The sequence below is a fragment of the Garra rufa genome, chromosome 15 (assembly GCF_049309525.1).
Source record: "Garra rufa chromosome 15, GarRuf1.0, whole genome shotgun sequence".
NCBI classification, from domain to species: Eukaryota; Metazoa; Chordata; class Actinopteri; order Cypriniformes; family Cyprinidae; genus Garra; species Garra rufa.
The window spans coordinates 853,675-872,254 of record NC_133375.1 but is presented as its reverse complement, the minus strand read 5'-3'; the positions used below and the strand labels follow the sequence as shown (position 1 = coordinate 872,254).

The window sequence follows — 18,580 nt, the reverse complement described above, 5'->3', positions numbered from 1 at the left end:
GTGTGTGGTGTGTATGTTTGGGTATAAAAAAAACATCTGCAAAGTTACAAATCTCAAAGTCCACTCCAAAGGGAGATATTTAGTTTTTAAAAAAATCTCTTTTCAAGAACTACAACAAATGGCTCGTTTGGACTACAGCGTTTGTTTTCCAGATGCTATGATGTCACAATGCAGTCCATTAGAATATCATTCAAATAAATCCTGCCTACGGAAATTCAAATCGTTGGCAGTTTGGGAAGGACAAGGTCGGGGATTCGCCAAAATTTAGCGGTGAAGCATGGACTAACGCTAATAGGATGCTTCAGCGAGTCGGAGGGCAGCTTGTATAAATGCAAGCATTAACTAAAGTGGGGAGAAAGCTATTGCAATAATGTAAATTATGTGAAAAATAATGCGTTTTTCGAACCACCAAGCGTGAGAGCATGTTGCACCCCCAAAACAAAATAAAGACTCTGGTAAAAGAGCATAATATGACCCCTTTAAGACATGTAAGAGCTGTGTTTGTGATGTTTGAGTGGAGTCATGAAGCCCAAAATATGCGTTTGCATATGGAAGGCTAAATGGTTCAAAAACACGAGAATTTTATCACGTCAATAACATTGTAAAATACACATATTTACAATAACTCGTATTATGCGCATATTTCAGGTGTTAAATGTGTTTAGGTGTGAAAGATCTGCGCATTAACTAAGTGTTGTTGACATTAGTTTTGCCCAAAAATAAAAATTTGAAGTTAATTTACTCACCCTCAGGCTATCCAAGATGTAGATGAACTTTTTCTTCAATAGAACAGTGAAGACAACTTTTAGCTGGTCCTTAGTGATTTATAGCCCATTAATACCCGTGGTTCTGATTTATATTGAGGTCTTATGAAGTGAAATGATTAGTCTAAGTTATTGTTTTCGATTAAAAATGTATTCATTTAATCATGTTCATGGAAAATATTTAATTTCAAGTTTATTTGTATAGCACTTTTCACAATATATATTGTTACAAAGCAGCTTCACAGAAAATGCATGTTTCAGTATTACAATCAAGAAGTATGCTGTTAACAGCCAAAAATGAGTATATAAAAGTAATGTCCATACAGTAGTATTACACAGCTGTAAGATAATACGTTATGTATGTATATATGGTCAGTAAACATCATGAATTCAATTAAGCTGACATAATAAACATTAGGCAATGATTACAAGGATAAAAGTCGACAATGGTATGTTAATCCAAAACTGAGGTTATTTGAAGTCTTATCTGGTGATCAAGTCAACATAAATCGTTTATAATAAATGCTACAACATACATACAAAAAACATTTTCCATTCTGATTTTATGGTGACTTTAAACTTACAGATTTTACTGTAGGTTTGTATGAACCAGACAGTCATTTGCAAGTTACTGGCTGTGTGTTTTTTTATTAGGGCTAAGACTTCCACAAGCACAAATAATTTCAACATAAATGTGCATATTTCACCAAATCTCTTTTACCAAATTTAGGAAGCTCTTACTAAACTCTGTGCAAAGCAATTGGTAAATATTGTCTCCACAAGTTCCTTATATCTGCGGAATTGAATATAGTTGACTCTGCCCAACTGAGCTGAATATGAAGAGTTGAATGCATTTGCGTTTGTGATGCACAGAACATAACAATCACACTGACAATCTATGTTCTGTGCTTCCCAACAATCTGAAGCCCATTTAGTATGATATAACACAGTTCATCTCATCAGACAGATCCTCCTCAAAGCGTCTGATCGGTTGTCCTGCCCTTCCTCGACTTAGAAGATCAGTTGCAGCGCTCTCCATTTCATCAATAGTCATGTGACAAGCATCTGCGATTTCCCGCTTTGCAAAGTCAACAAATTTGGGGTCTTTGGCATATAGACCTAAGCCTTCAGAGATAAGGATCTAAAAAAAAAAAAATACAAAAATCATGATAACACAAGTCTATGCTTAACTGGTACAGCTTGAATAATAGACACTGTACCTGCACAATTTACTTTCAGGCAAAATAGTTATTTGATACACCAATCAAAAAAAGAGTATTTACCGACTCCACGAGGCTGTCTGCGCTTCCCTTCTCTAAGTATGCAGGGCTGTTTTGGGAGGGCACTCTGAGAGTGGTGTATGCTCGAGGTTGCTGAGTCACGCCTGCCATTCCACTGCCAATCCACCCGGGACGGGCCGCTGCCGGCAGGCTAGCACTGCCATTGGTGTCGCCCCACATTGCCTGAGTGCCTCCAACCTCGTTCACCAGAATGAGGGGGGCGTAGAGGAGACGACCCCGTCTGGCCTGGTTGTTCGCCCAGGAGGCTGAAGAAACCTCAGATGAAATGCTGCTCCGCCGTGAGTCGTAGCTGTTGTTTGTCTGCTGGATCAGGTACGTAAATCATTTTACATTTTGTATGGAAAAAAGTGAAACTAAAATGTGTCAATTTCATTTCATTTTTCATTGATTTTTTTTTTTTTATTAATTTATTTTTGTATTTTGGTTTATAGTAAATTGTAGTATGCTCAAAATGATACATATTATTTTAACCCTGTAAAGGCTGAAATATAAAAATAATCAGTAAAATAGTCTGTATTTTGTTTTAGTTTTAATTGTTGCATGCTTTTTTAAATTCACTTTTTGATACATAATGGCTTTATGGTTATTGACAAAAAGTTTTTTTTTATACATTTACAATCCATGAAACCTATTTTGCCATGCATTCATAGTTTCATCAGTGACAAGATAAGTATTTAGTAAATATAAATGTATATTATAAAATGTATGTATAAAGTGCATATTAAATGTAATATATAGATTATATTATTATGAATAATACTCTATAATAATATGAATTAAAATTAATCTATAGCAAGATAAAAACCAGTAATCAAAAAGTTAGAGTTAAATATTACCTCCTACTCAAATATCAAGTTTTGTATATAATCCAATATAATTCATATAAAATAATGATTAAATTATTTTATTATGGGAGGTGTAATATATCATGAAACTATGGAAGCTCATTTCCGCCACTAAATAAAATAAGGTAATTGCAAATTTTTATCTTTTTTCTTATCTTTTGACTTTTTTTTTCGAAGAATTGTAAGATATAAAACTCGTAACTGTGAGTTATAAAGTCAAAATTGCATGTTATAATGACATATATGAGATATAAACTCACAATTCGGACTTTTCCCTGAATTACGTATTTATATCTCACAATTCGGACTTTTTTCTCAGAATTATAAGTTTAAATCTATAAGTTTAAATCTTGCAAGAAAAAAATGGCAAGATACAAACTCGCAAATTACGAAAAAAAAGTCAGAATTGCGAGGTATAAACTCGCATTCACAAGAAAAAAAGCCAGGATTGTGAAATATAAACTCAGATTAGTGAGAAAAAAGTCAAAACTGCAAGAAAAAAAGGCAGAATTGCATGATACAAACTCGCATTCGTAAGAACAAGATTTGTGAGATACATACTTGCAATTGCAAGAAAAAAGTCTGAATTGTGAGATACAAACCTGCAATTGTAAGAAAAAAGTCTGAATTGCGAGATACAAACTCGCATTTGCAGGAAAAAATATTAGAATTGTGAGAAAGAAAGTCAGAATTATGAGATACAAACTCGCATTTGCGAGAAAAAAGTCTGAATTGCGAGAAAAAAAGTCAAAATTGCAAGAGTTGCATTCATGAGAACAAGAATTGTGATATAAACTTGCAATTGCAAGAAAAAAGTTAGAATTGCAAGATGCAAACTCGCATTTGTGAGAACAAAAAAAAACACGTTAGATATAAACTTGCAATTGCTAGAAAAAAGTCTGAATAGCAAGATACAAAAGATACAAAAAAGTCAGAATTGTAAGAAAAAGTCACAACTGCAAGATATAAACTCGCATTCACGAGAAAAAAGTCAGAATTGTGTGAGATAAAGTCGCATTAGTGAAAAAAGTAGAGATGTTCCGATACCCTTTTTTCCTTCCCGATACCGATTCCGATACCTGGGCTCGGGGTATCGGATGATACCGAGTACTAATCCGATACCTGGGTGTGTAATTGTATATACAGCTGTAGATAATACTAATAAATTATTTTATGGTGTGCTTCAGACTTATCCCTTAATAAAACAAACATACAGCGATATATACAGTGAACTAGAGTATTTTTATTATATGACATACATTTGACAGTAATATTTTTATATATAGTTAGCATTACTAATCTGGTTTTCTGACTTACATCAGCCTAGCCAGGAAAAAATCCAGACCCTAATCTATTAAGATTAAGGGTCTGGCATCGAGCAATGAAAAGGACCTAACTCGAGGGGCGGCACCAAGCATGCATTTGAAACTCTTAACTGCACGCAATTGGATAACGCCACGACCAATCACAACAGCGGAGCTAACTGATAGATTAAACTCTTGCCGTATCCAGTCGGCAAAACAGCAAAAACGTCCTTCTTGCAAAGGAACGATTCGAGCGCGGTTTTCTGTTCCTCTTTTATATGAAAAGCCAAGTCTAACTCGTTCATTGTATCGGCCAAAGCCGTTTCAAACAACTGGTGTTCATCTGTAGCCATCTTTCAATGTCTACTAAATGATTCCAGACATCGTCGTCATCAGCTTAGCTCGCCTCTGGCCCGCCTACATCAGATACACCGATTTGATTGGTTCCCAGAACTGCTTACGTAATGCAGTAACCTGCATCATTGCTCGATGCCAGAGTGTCTTGCAGAGACAATTCAAATTGTGCTCTTGCGAGACCTCGGGATTTCCAGGGTAAATCAGCCCTGTTTATAACAGAGAATTTTGGCCAGAATTTGAAAGATTCTCACTAGATCTCGCAGCAACCTTATTCGTTGTGCGGCAGTTTCAAACACTCCTCACTGGATCTCGCAGCAGTAACAGTGTCGCAAAATCAGCATTGGCTCCCGAATAAAGCTGTTCGGGGTTTGTGCAAGTTTGTTTGCGTTGCGGTCCAAGCTGAGCAGCTCAAATATCGTGTTAGTTTCGCTTTCGTTTCACTTGCCGTTTTATGTTTCTTATCTGAAACAGAAATGGCAGTTGAACAACGCAGTGGTCGCACCAGTATGAAATCATAAAGCCCTACATATGAGACATGTTGCCGTTTTACTGGCTGGTTGGTCCAGTCTGAGATACTGCCAAACAGCGGACATACTGCTAGCACGTTTGTATTTCTTCTTCGCTGCTCTCAACAGTGGTTGCTTGTGGCAACACAGCACTACTCCCTTGCTGCGTCCGAAATCACATACCCTACTATATAGAATGCGAAAAACAGTATGTGAGGCGAGTAGTATGTCCGAATTCATAGTATTCGAAATACAGTAGGCGAGAAGTACTCGGATAACCTACTGCTTCTGCCCGAATTCTGCAGTACGCATACCATGGACACTTCAGGCCCCAGGAGAGGAGTCGTTATTCGAAAAATGGCGGAAAGTGGAAACGCGGCGGATGTAGTAAGTCAGAATTCCATTCATACTACCCATATTCATACTATATAGAACATATGCTGCGTCTGAAATCGCATACTTCCCTACTATATAGAATGCGAAAAACAGTATGTGAGGCGAGTAGTATGTCCGAATTCATAGTATTCGAAATACAGTAGGCGAGAAGTACTCGGATAACCTACTGCTTCTGCCCGAATTCTGCAGTACGCATACCATGGACACTTCAGGCCCCAGGAGAGGAGTCCTTATTCGAAAAATGGCGGAAAGTGGAAACGCGGCGGATGTAGTACGTCCGAATTCCATTCATACTACCCATATTCATACTATATAGAAAGTACTGTTTTAACGGTCATGAAGTACGTTCAAATTCAAATGTAGTACCTACTGAAGCAGTATGCGATTTCGGACGCAGCACCTGTGTTTGCATTCTGAGCAGCGAAGAAGAACTGGCTTCCGATTTGCTAGCGGGAATAACATATCTTGTTTAAGAAAATGGTATCGGATCGGTATGTGGGTTTAAGTACTCGCAGTTGCAAGAAAAAAATTGTGAAAGTCATAATTGTGAAAAAATAGGTAGATGCAAGTTTATTAGCGGAAAAGAATATTAGAATTGCAATTAGAGTTTTTATCTTGCAATTCTGACTTAAATATATATAAATCTCCAATGCAAGTTTATATTTCACAATTTTTTTCTCAGAATTGTGAGATAAAAAAGTTGCAATAACTTTTCTTTTTTATTTAGTGTCGGATACGAGCTTCCATATGAAACAAATTACAATGATGACGAATAAATGTGTGTGTGTGTGTGTGTGTGTGTGTGTGTGTGTGTGTGTGTGTGTGTGTGTGTGTGTGTGTGTGTTTGTGTTTGTGTACCTGGTATTCATCACGTTGTGGGGACCAAATGTCCCCACAAGGATAGGAATACCAGTAAATTTTGACCTTGTGGGGACATTTCTCAGGTCCCCATGAGGAAACAGGCTTATAAATCATGCACAATGAGTTTTTTTGAGGAAGTAAAAGTTTGCACAATCTCCTGTGAGGGCTAGGTTTAGGTGTAGGGTAGGTGTAGGGCGATAGAAAGTACGGTTTGTACAGTATAAAAACCATTACGCCTATGGAATGTCCCCATAAAACATGTAAACCCAACATGTGTGTTTGTGTGTGTGTGTGTGTGTGTGTGTGTGTGTGTGTGTGTGTGTGTGTGTGTGTGTGCATGTGTGTGTCTGTCTGTCTGTGTGTCTGTGTGTGTCTGTGTGTACATTATTTTTTTAATTATTTTTTAATTAAAACGTTTTTAAACATTAAGTATAACTTGCTATTCTTACTGTTCATTCAAATCAGATTTTTAGTCATGTTTTAAGTTATATTAAATATCCTTCTGCTTCCTGAAGTTCATGAATAATCAAATGAAACTGAAGAGACAGAAGACATGTAGATTACATAGAAAAGATGTTTTGGAAAAGTACTGATGATGTGTACCTGTACTCGTGCCCTGCAGGGTGGAGAGTTTTGATGGTAAGTGCCTGGAATGGGCAGATCCTCATTACTGGTCTGCCTTCTCAAACACTGGATGTTAAAGTTGGGCTTTCGGCCTGACACATACAGGAAAATATAAGCAATGTTAGATTCATGAAGAGCTGAACACAGTATTTTTCAGTGCAGAAATATAATAGTTGCTTTTACCTAAGGGAGTCTGGGGAAGCATTCGCCGCCGTGCAGAGAAACCACTGCCATTGTATTCATTACCGTTGTACCCATTACTATTGTAACCATTACCACTGTAACCATTGCTGCTGTAGCCATTGGTGGAGTAACGGTTGCCTGGATAGCCAGTCCCATTGGTAACACTGGCATTGTAGCCATTTACAGGATATCCATTGCCCTGGTAGACACCAGCATCTTGGCTGTTGCCTTGATAGCTGTTGTTGTTAATGTTATTGGGCTGAACCGGCGCCACATTTTCACTGCTCCCATTAAGTGCTGGTGCTGGAGGAACCTCAGGAAACCACTGTCTGTTCAAACATCAACACAGATTAATTTGTGAGCAAAGTTTGTAAAATGCTGTATGAGACAGTTGAGTTGTTTGAATCATGTGAAGATCCTGAAATACAGCAAAATGTGTTGGTTTGTGCTTTTATGTGTAACGTCTTTGTTTTCTTGTCTTGTCAGCAAATGATTTTGCTAAACGAAACACGTCTATTGTAGATACAGATATTCATACATGCGTATATTTACTTTCAGACACAGTCAACTAGCTTTCGAGTGTTCACGGACTGTCTTTGACTATTTCAACATTTTTGCAAATTTAATAAAAAATTAAAAACCTAAATGATTCCATTGCATAAGTATTAATACCATTATCTGAGATAGTTGAAATTTAGCTCAGGAGCATTCATATAGCTTGTAGATGTTACTACACTTCAAGTGAAGTTAACCTGTGGCAAATTCAATTGAATGGGTATGATTTGGAAAGGCACACACATCTTAATGAAAGGTCTAACAGCTGAAAATGCATATCAGAGCAAGAAACAAGCCCTGATGCAAAAAAACTACCTGTAGAGCTTAGAGACAGGACTGCGTCAAGACACAGATCTGGGGAAGAGTTTATAAAAAAAAATCAGCTGCAACCTTCTGTGAAGTTTCACAGAAGCATGCAATCTCCATTACCCTTAATAGAAGTTTTAAACTACCACAACTCTTCCCGGAGCTGGCCTCCTGGCCAAACTGAGCAACTGATGCTCAATTGAGAAAGGCCTTGGCTAGACCAAGAACCTGATGGTCACTCTAGTTGAGCTTCATGATCATATATGCAGATGAAAAAAACTTACAGAAGGACAAACATTACTGCAACACTCCACCAATCTGGGCTTTAAGGTGGTGTGGCCAAACTCAATCCTCTCCTCAGTAAAGACATATGAAAACACACTTGAAATTCATCAAAGGACCCTCAGTCTGAGAGAAACAAGATTCTGTGGTCTGATGAGGCTCTATTCCAAGCATCATGTTTGAACCAGCCACTGCTCATCACCTGCAGAGCACCATCCCAAAAGTAAAGTGTGCTGGTAGCAGCCTCATGCTCTGGGGCTGTTTGTCAGCGTAGAAGAAAAGCTTAATGCGCCAAAATATAGAGACAGCCTTAATAAAAATCCAGTCAAGAGCACTCAGAACCCATAGACTGGGCAGAAGGTTCACCTTCCAACAGGACAACGACCCTAATGCTTATAGACAACTCTGTGAATGTCCTTGAGTAGCCCAGCCACAGCCTGGGCTTGAACCCAATCGAACATTTATGGAGAAACCTGAAAATCAGCTTGAGAGGTGAAGAATGGCAGATAATTGTCAAATGTTGATGTGCAAATCTTGTTGCATCATACCCAAAAAGACTTGAGACTGCAAAGGTGCTTCAATTAAGTACTGAGTTAAGAGTATGAATACTTATGCAATGCACTTCAGTTTTTTTATTTTTTAATACATTTATGAAGTTGTGACAGTTCTGTTTTTGCTTTGTCATTATGGTGCATGGAGTGCAGACTGATTTGGAAGAAAAAAGTCATTTAAAACAGTTTAACATAAGGCAGCAACATACCAAAATGTGAAAAAAAGGGGGATATTAATACTTTCATAAGGCACTGTACATATACATATCAATGCTTAACAGTGCTTGTTTTAGTGCATTATGGGTAGTCAAACATGTAGTACTTGCCTATTATTTGAGACAGCACTCTGAGGCTCCTCCTTGCTGACACTGCCTTGCTCTGTAGGATGCGGCATCTCTGTGGCAACTTCTCCTGTCACTGCTCCTCCATCTCCTCCTGGAGTGACCACATCTCCTCCTGTGACTCCTCCATTTTGCATTCCTCCATCCGGAGATGGGGAAGGAATATATTCACTTGGCCTGGTTGTGTCAGTCCTGAATATGAGAAATACATTAAGATGATATACAAAAAAATCTTGAGGTTGTTCTATCAACTTATAGAATATATTCTTCTTCTAATGCATTTTTTAAAGTATGAGTAGACAAACAATTGAGAGAATATGCCTGTCACTTGCATTTCTTCATGCTAACTGCGATAGCCAAAGTTACAACAGCTGATAATGCTCCACAATAATAGTGCCTTTTGAAGATGTTTAAAAGTACTGCCAAAGTTTCCTGGTTTTCAACCAGGGGTTCTTAAGGTACTGTAGGGGGTGATGTTGTTTTATATTATTGTTTAAACTAATGTTAGTTAACTTTCCTGATGAAAGTTACTATAAATTGAGAAAATTCAGACCATTAAAGCCTAATCGACCCTTCGCCGGGAGTTGGATTGTCACGCAATCTGACCAATCATAATGATGAATCTGCCATTTTGTCTAGCAAACAAACTGCTGCTTTGTGGCTGGTGTACAGTGAGGGAAAAAATATTTGATCCCCTGCTGATTTTGTACGTTTGCCCACTGACAAAGAAATGATCAGTCTATAATTTTAAAGGTAAGTTTATTTTAACTGTGAGAGACAGAATAACAAAAAAAAAAAAAAAAAAAATCCAGAAAAATGCATTTCAAAGAAAGTTATAAATTGATTTGCATTTCAACGAGTGCAATAAATATTTGATCCCCTATCAATCAGCAAGATTTCTGGCTCCCAAGTGTCTTTTATACAAGTAACGAGCTGAGATTAGGAGCACTCTCTTAAAGGGAGTGCTCCTAATATCAGCTTGTTACCTGTACAAAAGACACCTGTCCACAGAAGCAATCGATCAATCAGATTCCAAACTCTCCATCATGGCCAAGACCAAAAAGCTGTCCAAGAATACCAGGGACAAGACTGTAGATCTACACAAGGCTGGAATTGGCTACAAGACCATCACTAAGCAGCTTGGTGAGAAGGTGACAACAGTTGGTGCGATTATTCGCAAATGGAAGAAAAAACAAAATAACTGTCAATCTCCCTCGTTTTGGGGCTCCATGCAAGATCTCACCTCGTGGAGTTTCAATGATCAGGAGAACGCTGAGGAATCAGCCCAGAACTACATGGGAGGATCTTGTCAATGATCTCAAAGCAGCTGGGACCATAGTCACCAAGAAAACAATTGGTAACACACTACGCCATGAAGGACTGAAATCCTGCAGCGCCCGCAAGGTCCCCCTGCTCAAGAAAGCACATGTACAGGCCTGTCTGAAATTTGACAATAAACATCTGAATGATTCAGAGAAGAACTAGGTGGAAGTGTTGTGGTCAGATGAGACCAAAATTAAGCTCTTTACCATCAACCCTACTCACCGTTTTTGGAGGAGACAAAAAACAAAAACACAATCCCCACCATCAAACATGGTGGTGGAAACATTATGCTTTAGGGGTATTTTTCTGCTAAAGGGACTATAGATGGTGCCATGTACCGTTAAATCTTGGGTGAGAACTTCAGCCAGGGCATTGAAAATGGGTCGTGGATGGGTATTCCAGCATGACAATGAACCAAAGCACATGACCAAGGCAGCAAAGAAGTAGCTCATAAAGAAGCACATTAAGGTCCTGAAGTGGCCTAGCCAGTCATCAGCCTTAAAACCTTAATGACTTGGAGAGGATCTGCAAAGAGGAGTGGAACAAAATCCCTCCTGAGGTGTGTGCAAACCTGGTGGACAACTACAAGAAACGTCTGACCTCTGTGATTGCCAACAAGGGTTTTGCCATCAAGTCATGTTTTGCGAAGGGATCAAATACAAAAATGCAAATCAATGTATAACTTTTTTGAAATACATTTTTTTCTGGATTTTTTGTTGTTATTCTCTCTCTCATTGTTCAAATAAACCTGTCATTAAAATTATAGACTGATAAGATAATTTCTTTGTCAGGGCAATGGGCATACGTACAAAATCAGCAGATCAAATATTTTTTTCCCTCACTGTAGGATAGGCCTCTTTGTTTCATACCAGAAGTTGTCATTGTCCTCTTTGCTCTGCAATGTATTTTTCACTGCATGAGAACATGTGTGATGTGAGAGTGCCATGTCTTATTGAATGTACTGTAGCAACAGAAAATAAGGGGGCTGGTCTTTGCAAAAGATCAATTAGAAGAGATGAAAACACTGTTAGGTTTTGTCTTGGACTAAAATCTGACCAAATACTACATCCTTCAGTCTAAATCGCTCAAACAGCTTTCAGACCTTGAGACTTTAAGCAAATCAAGCCATCAGTTTTAAATCTCTAATTTGGCATTGCAGCATTAGCCTCTGATTATACAGGTATGTTTCTATTCTTTTGACTCTTATCTAATTGTGCTCCTTGCCTTTGGTTGTTATTCAGTATCCACAATGGGGTGAGTTTGCTGTGACCAGAGGCCCACCTGCTGGGCAAGGGAGACAACCTGTGAGGCTGTTCACTTATAACTGTGTTTTCGGATAGGGCGGAGGCCGGCCGGGAGTCCATCAGGGCTTCTTCCAGCATAAAGCTCCCACTGGGTACTCTAGTTGGAAGCTCAATGCTCACTGTGGTCTCGTCCAGATGGGGCGGCATAGGGGTGTCTCTGGGAGTGGACATGGCCGGTGTGGGAGGAGCATCACTGAAGACGCTGTCACTCTGTCATTGTCAAAAGAAACACAATTAACTATGGTCGCAGTGAGACTGATGATATTTTTATAATGCATAATAATTGTATTAATTACAACTGCAACGTGGCTCGCATCAACCCTACACCACCAGTTCTAATGTAGACAGACTACGATGGATGTTCTCACCCTGAAGAACTCCTCGTCTTCTATCATCTCCCCCTCCAGCCCTTCCTCATCCTCCATCACCATAGCTAGACGCATCTCTGGGGCCAGATCCTGTAGTGTGCGTAGCCCAGCCTGGACCACACAAGATCAGTCATGTCAAAGATGTGACGTGTTTTTGTTGAGTACCATATTTGTATCATATAGTATGATATAAACAGAATATAAAGCTCATACTTGAGGAAAAAGCACGCAAATCAGTGCGAGTGCTGATATTTACATGGCCAAAAAAGATGAACTTCTGATGTACTCAAAGAGATATTTATAACAGAATAAAAGACTACTTGCATAAAATGCACATAAATATCAGTTGTCATTCTGTATCTCCCAATAATGTCTTAGTTAAATGATATTTAAATATCAAAAGACATGAACATCATCGTAACATACCAACTTTAAATAAGAAATAAAGTTCATGCTGCCCAATTAAGAATGCTCATAATTAATTTCATTGTTATCTGTAATTTCACTTGCTCATATATATGGTTTCTAATCTGAAATGGTTATAATAGTCTAATGCATGCAAAAATGGCCTCGACACACTCAGACAACTGTCATAATTCTTTACCTGGAGAGAGGCTGATTTGTCCTTGCCTTTCTTCTTCCTCTCTTTCTCCTTTCGCTTGCGAAACTTTTTAAAGTAGTCCTGAATCAGGAAGCTGGCATAGAACTTTCCTGCAGTCACCTCATTCCCTAAAATCCAGAGAGATAAATGTTAAAAAAATACTACTACTAATACTACTAAAAACACTAAAAAGAGTAATGTTGTACATGTCATTTGTAGTCCATATTAAGCACATAAAGCCTATTAAGAGATCTTATAACATATTGTACCTGAAGGCGGAGGTATAACTTCCTCTAGAAGTTTGGGTTTGGTACGTTTCCAGATTTTTTTAATGATTGCTCTCAGCTCCTCGTTCTGCTGGTCAATGGGGCCTGTGTTAAATTTAAGATAGATAAATGCTTCAGTTTTTTTTACTGTAGTGTGTGTTTAGAAGTCTTTAGATCTATAATGATCAGTAACTTATTTCAAAAAAGAAAAGAATTAAGGATTTTTTGGTTTTAATTTTGATGATTAGAGCTTACAGCTCATGAAAGTCAAAATTCCAGTGTGTCAAAATAGAATATTTTCTAAGATCAACCAAAAAAAGTATTTGCAAAACAGAAAAGTTCAAGTTCTTTAAAGAATGGTAATTTATGCACTCAATACTTAGTCAGGGTTCTTTTAGCACAATTTACATCATCAGTGAGGTGTGGCATAGAAGCAATCAGCCTGTGGCACTGCTGAGGCACAATTGAGCCTTCAGCTCGTCTGTTTTGTTGGATCGACTGTTTCTCATCTTTCTCTTGAAAATATCCCTTAGATTATCTGTGGAGTTCAGGTCAGGCATGTTGGCTGGCCAATCAAGCACAGTAGTATCATGGTCAGTAAACCACTTGGAAGTGGTTTTGGCATTGTGGGCAGATGCTGCTAGTATTCTAGCAAGTCCTGCTAGAAATGGAAATCAGCATCTCCATAAAGGTCGTCAGCTGATGGAAGCACAAAGTGCTCCAAAATCTCCAGGTAGACTGCTGCATTAACTTTGGAATCTTTACTCTGGACTTCAAGCAACTTGGACTCTGTGCCTCTCCAGTCTTCCTCCAGACTCTGGGACCATGATTTCAACATGAAATGCAAAATTTACTTTTATCTGAAAAGAGAACTTTGGACCACTGAGCAACAGTCCAGTTCTTTATTTCTCCTTAGGCATGGTAAGATGCTTCTAATATTGTTTCTGTTTCAGAAGTGGCTTGGTAACCCTTTTCCTGCAAGCGGCTGAGTGTGGTGACTCTTGATGCATTGACTCCATCTTTAGTCCACTCCTTGTGTAGCTCTCACAAGTGTTTGAATCAGCTTTGCTTGACAGTGTTCTCAAGCTTGCGGTCATCCCTGTTGCTTGTGCACCATATGCTTTGATGCAGCACTCTGTAAACAGCCACCCCTTTCAGTAATGGCATTCTGTGACTTACCCTTTGTGTGGAGGGTGTCAATGATTGTCTTCTGGACAATTGCCAAGTCAGCAGTCATCCCCATTATTATCATTTCAAAGAACAAGAGATATACCTGGAATACTAAGGATGGACATTTAATGTATATAATAGTGTTGGGTTCGAGTCCACCTAAGTCGAGTCCAAGTCAAGTCCGAGTCTTTAGCCATTCAAGTCCGAGTCCGAGTCAAAAATGGGCCGAGTTGGACTCAAGTCCGAGTCCAAATGGGTCGAGTCCAAGTCTTTAACCATTTGAGTCAGAGTCGAGTCAGAGTCCAAATGGGTCGAGTCCGAGTCCAACTAAACACTACTGTTTGTCAGATTCTTAACCTTGTTTTAACCTTTACAACTAGAATTAGGCAATGACAATTTAAATGTAACAAAAGCATACATTGCATATGTATTGTGACATATTTCAGAGTGAAATAGTTTTCAGAATGTGAAAAATTATAGGGCAGGACAGGACTTGACTGTATTTGTTGTTATATAGTAAATGTATAAATTCAACGGGGTGGGTAGGAAGCTTAGTGAATGAGACCTGAGGAGCAGAGAAAGAACATCTTATCTCTGTGGCTGTGTTTTGGGTTTTATATGATGAATGGTTAGACCTTAGATAGGGTAGATGGCATTTAATTTTTTTTTTTTCTTGGATGAAAATGAGGCTGTGAGGGTTAATGACCGTTTTAAGTAGCAGTCTATGGAAGCCAGATAATAAAAGAGTAACAAAAGTAAATTTGAGTTTATATTTAAAAATTTCACAATTCCGAGATTATATCTCACAATTCTGATAAGAAAAGTCATCCTCCCTTTTTCCTTTTCAGCACAAAATTAATGAGAATTAATGAATAAATGAATCCCACACTTCTGGCATTTTTTTCCCTTATAACTGACAAACTCACTACTGTTGAGGTAAATTGAGTTATAAAGTCTGAAATACATCATATAAACGACATATAAAAAAATTCTGGATTGTGAGATAAAATAGGTAAATGTAATATGACGCAGTCTGCTGCAGCAGGTTTACGCTGCTGTCGCTTTAAGACCGGATGTACAGATCATATATTTTGACACATCTGTTTTTCTCCCAACTGTTCAAATTCACTCAAGACAAAACCGACTGCATTTGCATGAATAATCTCCAAGATGGTGCATTTTGACATTACTTTTCGTGTAAGCGTGTAGCAATAACATGCAAAAGAATGCTTATTTCAGCATTCACATGCTGACTGAGGGGCGCTTTTGGTGAGCCTGCTTTGGGTGTTTGTGTATGCAAAGAAACCAGCAGGCTTTTAAGTACTGGCAAGACTTTTAAACACGTGTGAATACTGAATGTCACTTTCGTAATAATGCATCGAGTCAGTAAAATTTCCATCAACTGTCCCTGGACTCGGCTGGACTCGGCAATAATTCCAGAGTACGAAAAGCTCAAGTCCGAGTCAAGTCCGAGTCAAAATGCATCCAAGTCCGTGACAAGTCCGAGTCCGCTAAAAATTGTACTCGAGACCGGACTCGAGTCCGAGTACAAGTCCGAGTACCCCAACTCTAGTATATAATATAAATATTCTAATATTAAAGATGGTGGATTTTTGACTTTAATGAGCTGCAAGCTCTAATCAGCTAAATTAAAGAAAAAAAAAACACTTTTGAAATGTTTTACCAAATGGCAACCTCCTGCTCTCTCTATTGAAACCAATACGGAAGTGACTTAAACTTCATCCACTGGCCGCTAGAGACTTGCTCCAAAGGGGAGTCAATCCTATAGGTTTTGGTTTATATAGCTAATTTTGCCCTTCCTCTCAACTGTGAGGGGGTGAATTTTTGAATGGACTCATCCGTTTAAGTTATATTAAACTTAAAGTTCTGAATAATTAAGGGCGTGATCACTTGAGTGACAGGCATGGTTTCAGCAACTAGCTCCACCCACGTCCCGCCTCTTTGCCCATTTTTGATTATCCAAGATGGCAACGGCCGACTCCCGCCCACTATGAGCTTCAAAAACGCTCTTCAGAAACCTATGTGTGATGTCACGGACACTACGCCCATATTTTTAACAGTCTGTATGTTTTACTTTGCATGTAATGAACCTAAAATATATAAAAGTTTCAAGTTTTTGAAATAAGTTACAAAAAATAAATAATTGCTAACATCCTCACTTGTAAACATCAGTAGTAATTGCATTAATAGTGTGTATGCTAGTGAGTGTGTGTAGAAGTTTCACCGTCTGTTTTAATCTTGAGTGATGTTCTGACAAGAGCAAACAGAGTGGCGTTAAAGGACACGGTGCCATCAGGATGGAGAGGCACATTCATAGCAACCAGCCTCTGCCGATATGAAAGACAGGGACAAACAAAAAAATGTAGAGATTAGAGATTATAAGGACAATTCTTTGTAGAGAATGCGGAAATTAGGCTGCTTGCATGTTCTGAATTTTAAATTAGTGTATATTTTTATACAGTAAGAACACATTAAATTGATCAAAAGTGACAATAAAGACATTTGTAATGTTACAAAAGCTTTCAATTTCAAGTAAAGGCTTTTCAAAAAAATTTAACCAATAGTCTATGACTCGTGTTCCTCTTAAATTTTAGTGTACAGTTTTTTTCACCCATTTCTCAGCCAGTGACTGTACAAATCCACAACATGCTTACCCTACAGGCTACTCGATGTGGACAGAGCTTCCCAAAGCCCAGCGGAGGCTGAATTCTGCGCAACAAGGTGACTACATCTAGATGTTTAATCCGTCCCCTGATGCAAAAACATACAATATTTTTGTTTTACATTTTTAGTATTTAGTTATGCTTTCATAAAAACAGACACAGAGCATATTGACTGTGGATGTGTGATGATAGCACTTACGTGGCCTCTGGGTCGTAATCTGACCAGACTCGTTTAAACTCATCGAGGTGATGAGTGCCCAGCACAGTCCAGTCTCTGGTCAGATACTCAAAGTTATCCATAATGACAGCAATGAACAAGTTAATGATCTGGGAAAACAAAGACGCAATGAACTATTCGCTAAATGAAATTGAAAGTTTGCATTTTCTTTTCTTTTTTTTGCAAAGAGCACTGAAATGTAGTTTTTCCTCCCACCTAAAGAATTCAACTTTTGCAAGTAAATACAACATTTTTGTAAGAAAAAGCATGTTTGGTGAGTGGAAGACAAAGTATCTCAGGGGAATACAAAATATTTGCACGTTAACAAAAATTTGGGGGAAGACAATGAGAAACTTGTGAGAAAATGGAAAATGCTAAATTTTGGTAAGTTACGCAAAACTTTCAGCAGTCAAATTAAAACTGTTGCAAGAGAGCACAAAGTTTCTTAGGGTAATGCAAACATTTTTCACGCTAATGTTTTGCACATATTATTTCTTACCAGGAAGGCACAGAGCGCAAAGAAACTGATGAAATAGAGGTACGCCAGGTTGCTTCCGCAGCTGTACTCCTCTCCCGGCTCATAGTCAGACTCTGGGTCACATCGACGTCCTGGCAGTGCTGCAAGCATAATCTGCTGCCACTGTTCACCTGTTGCGCACCTGGGTTTGAAGTACAACGGACATAAAAGATCAAGACATGCTATAAACCTTATACCTCCAAACTCAAATCAAAGATCAACAAGAAGGCTAATGCTAGTGTATTCTCACCTGAAGAGCAACAGTACAGCCATGAAAAAGGTTTGAAAATTGTTGTTTCGATTAAGCTCTGTGCTGTCATCTATAGCTATCTTCCCAAATGTCTGGAAAAACCAGAAAAGAGTTTAAACTTCCTAATTTGGAACGTTCCTCATGTGAGGAGAGAGAATGAACACAGATAAATGAATAGAGATGAACTTACCTGCATCCCAATTACACCATAGATGAAAAAGATCATGGCAATGAGTAAGCCAACATACGGCAATGCCTAAAGGTAAGCAGAGACACAGGAAGAAATAATAAAAGTAAGTGAACTGAGAACATGACAGTTTAACAAGCTTGTTTGTTCCCTAAATTTCTTACCTGTAGAGATTTAACAAAGGTCCAAAGGAGGGTTCGAATGCCTTCACCCTTGCTAAGCAGCTTGACCAGTCGCATAACTCGGAAAAGACGGAAGAAAGTGATGGACACTTTGGCACCCTCCCCTTCTTTTCCCTATTAAAGTAGAGACAGAAAAATGTAGACCAAATATTAATGTATAATTTAAAAATCAAATGTATGTAAACTTTTGAATGGGGTCATTTTTATGAATTCAACTATTATTTTCTCTTGTTTTATGTGAAATATCTTATTGCATACAATTTAGCATGTATTGCATGTACTATTGATAACCAATAGCGATAAAGTAATTTATGAGGTGACAAAACTGCATTTCT

At 38.3% G+C, this 18,580-nt stretch overlaps 1 protein-coding gene across 1 annotated transcript in view; it reads right to left on the bottom strand.

Moving 5' to 3' along the window:
* Nucleotides 1-940: 940 nt before the first annotated feature.
* The window catches only part of cacna1fa (calcium channel, voltage-dependent, L type, alpha 1F subunit a), a 48,493-nt gene continuing 30,853 nt past the window's right edge, over nucleotides 941-18,580 (bottom strand). The window contains exons 30-45 of the mRNA XM_073819096.1: nucleotides 18,228-18,359; nucleotides 18,067-18,132; nucleotides 17,877-17,968; nucleotides 17,609-17,768; nucleotides 17,092-17,219; nucleotides 16,884-16,980; nucleotides 16,454-16,556; nucleotides 13,042-13,143; nucleotides 12,776-12,900; nucleotides 12,172-12,282; nucleotides 11,724-12,013; nucleotides 9,158-9,368; nucleotides 7,142-7,466; nucleotides 6,938-7,050; nucleotides 2,048-2,368; nucleotides 941-1,905 (exon numbers count right to left, since the gene is read on the bottom strand). Coding sequence (XP_073675197.1) covers nucleotides 1,696-1,905; nucleotides 2,048-2,368; nucleotides 6,938-7,050; nucleotides 7,142-7,466; nucleotides 9,158-9,368; nucleotides 11,724-12,013; nucleotides 12,172-12,282; nucleotides 12,776-12,900; nucleotides 13,042-13,143; nucleotides 16,454-16,556; nucleotides 16,884-16,980; nucleotides 17,092-17,219; nucleotides 17,609-17,768; nucleotides 17,877-17,968; nucleotides 18,067-18,132; nucleotides 18,228-18,359 — 2,586 coding nt within the window. The 3' untranslated portion in view covers nucleotides 941-1,695. The remainder of the gene's footprint in view (nucleotides 1,906-2,047; nucleotides 2,369-6,937; nucleotides 7,051-7,141; nucleotides 7,467-9,157; nucleotides 9,369-11,723; nucleotides 12,014-12,171; nucleotides 12,283-12,775; nucleotides 12,901-13,041; nucleotides 13,144-16,453; nucleotides 16,557-16,883; nucleotides 16,981-17,091; nucleotides 17,220-17,608; nucleotides 17,769-17,876; nucleotides 17,969-18,066; nucleotides 18,133-18,227; nucleotides 18,360-18,580) is intronic.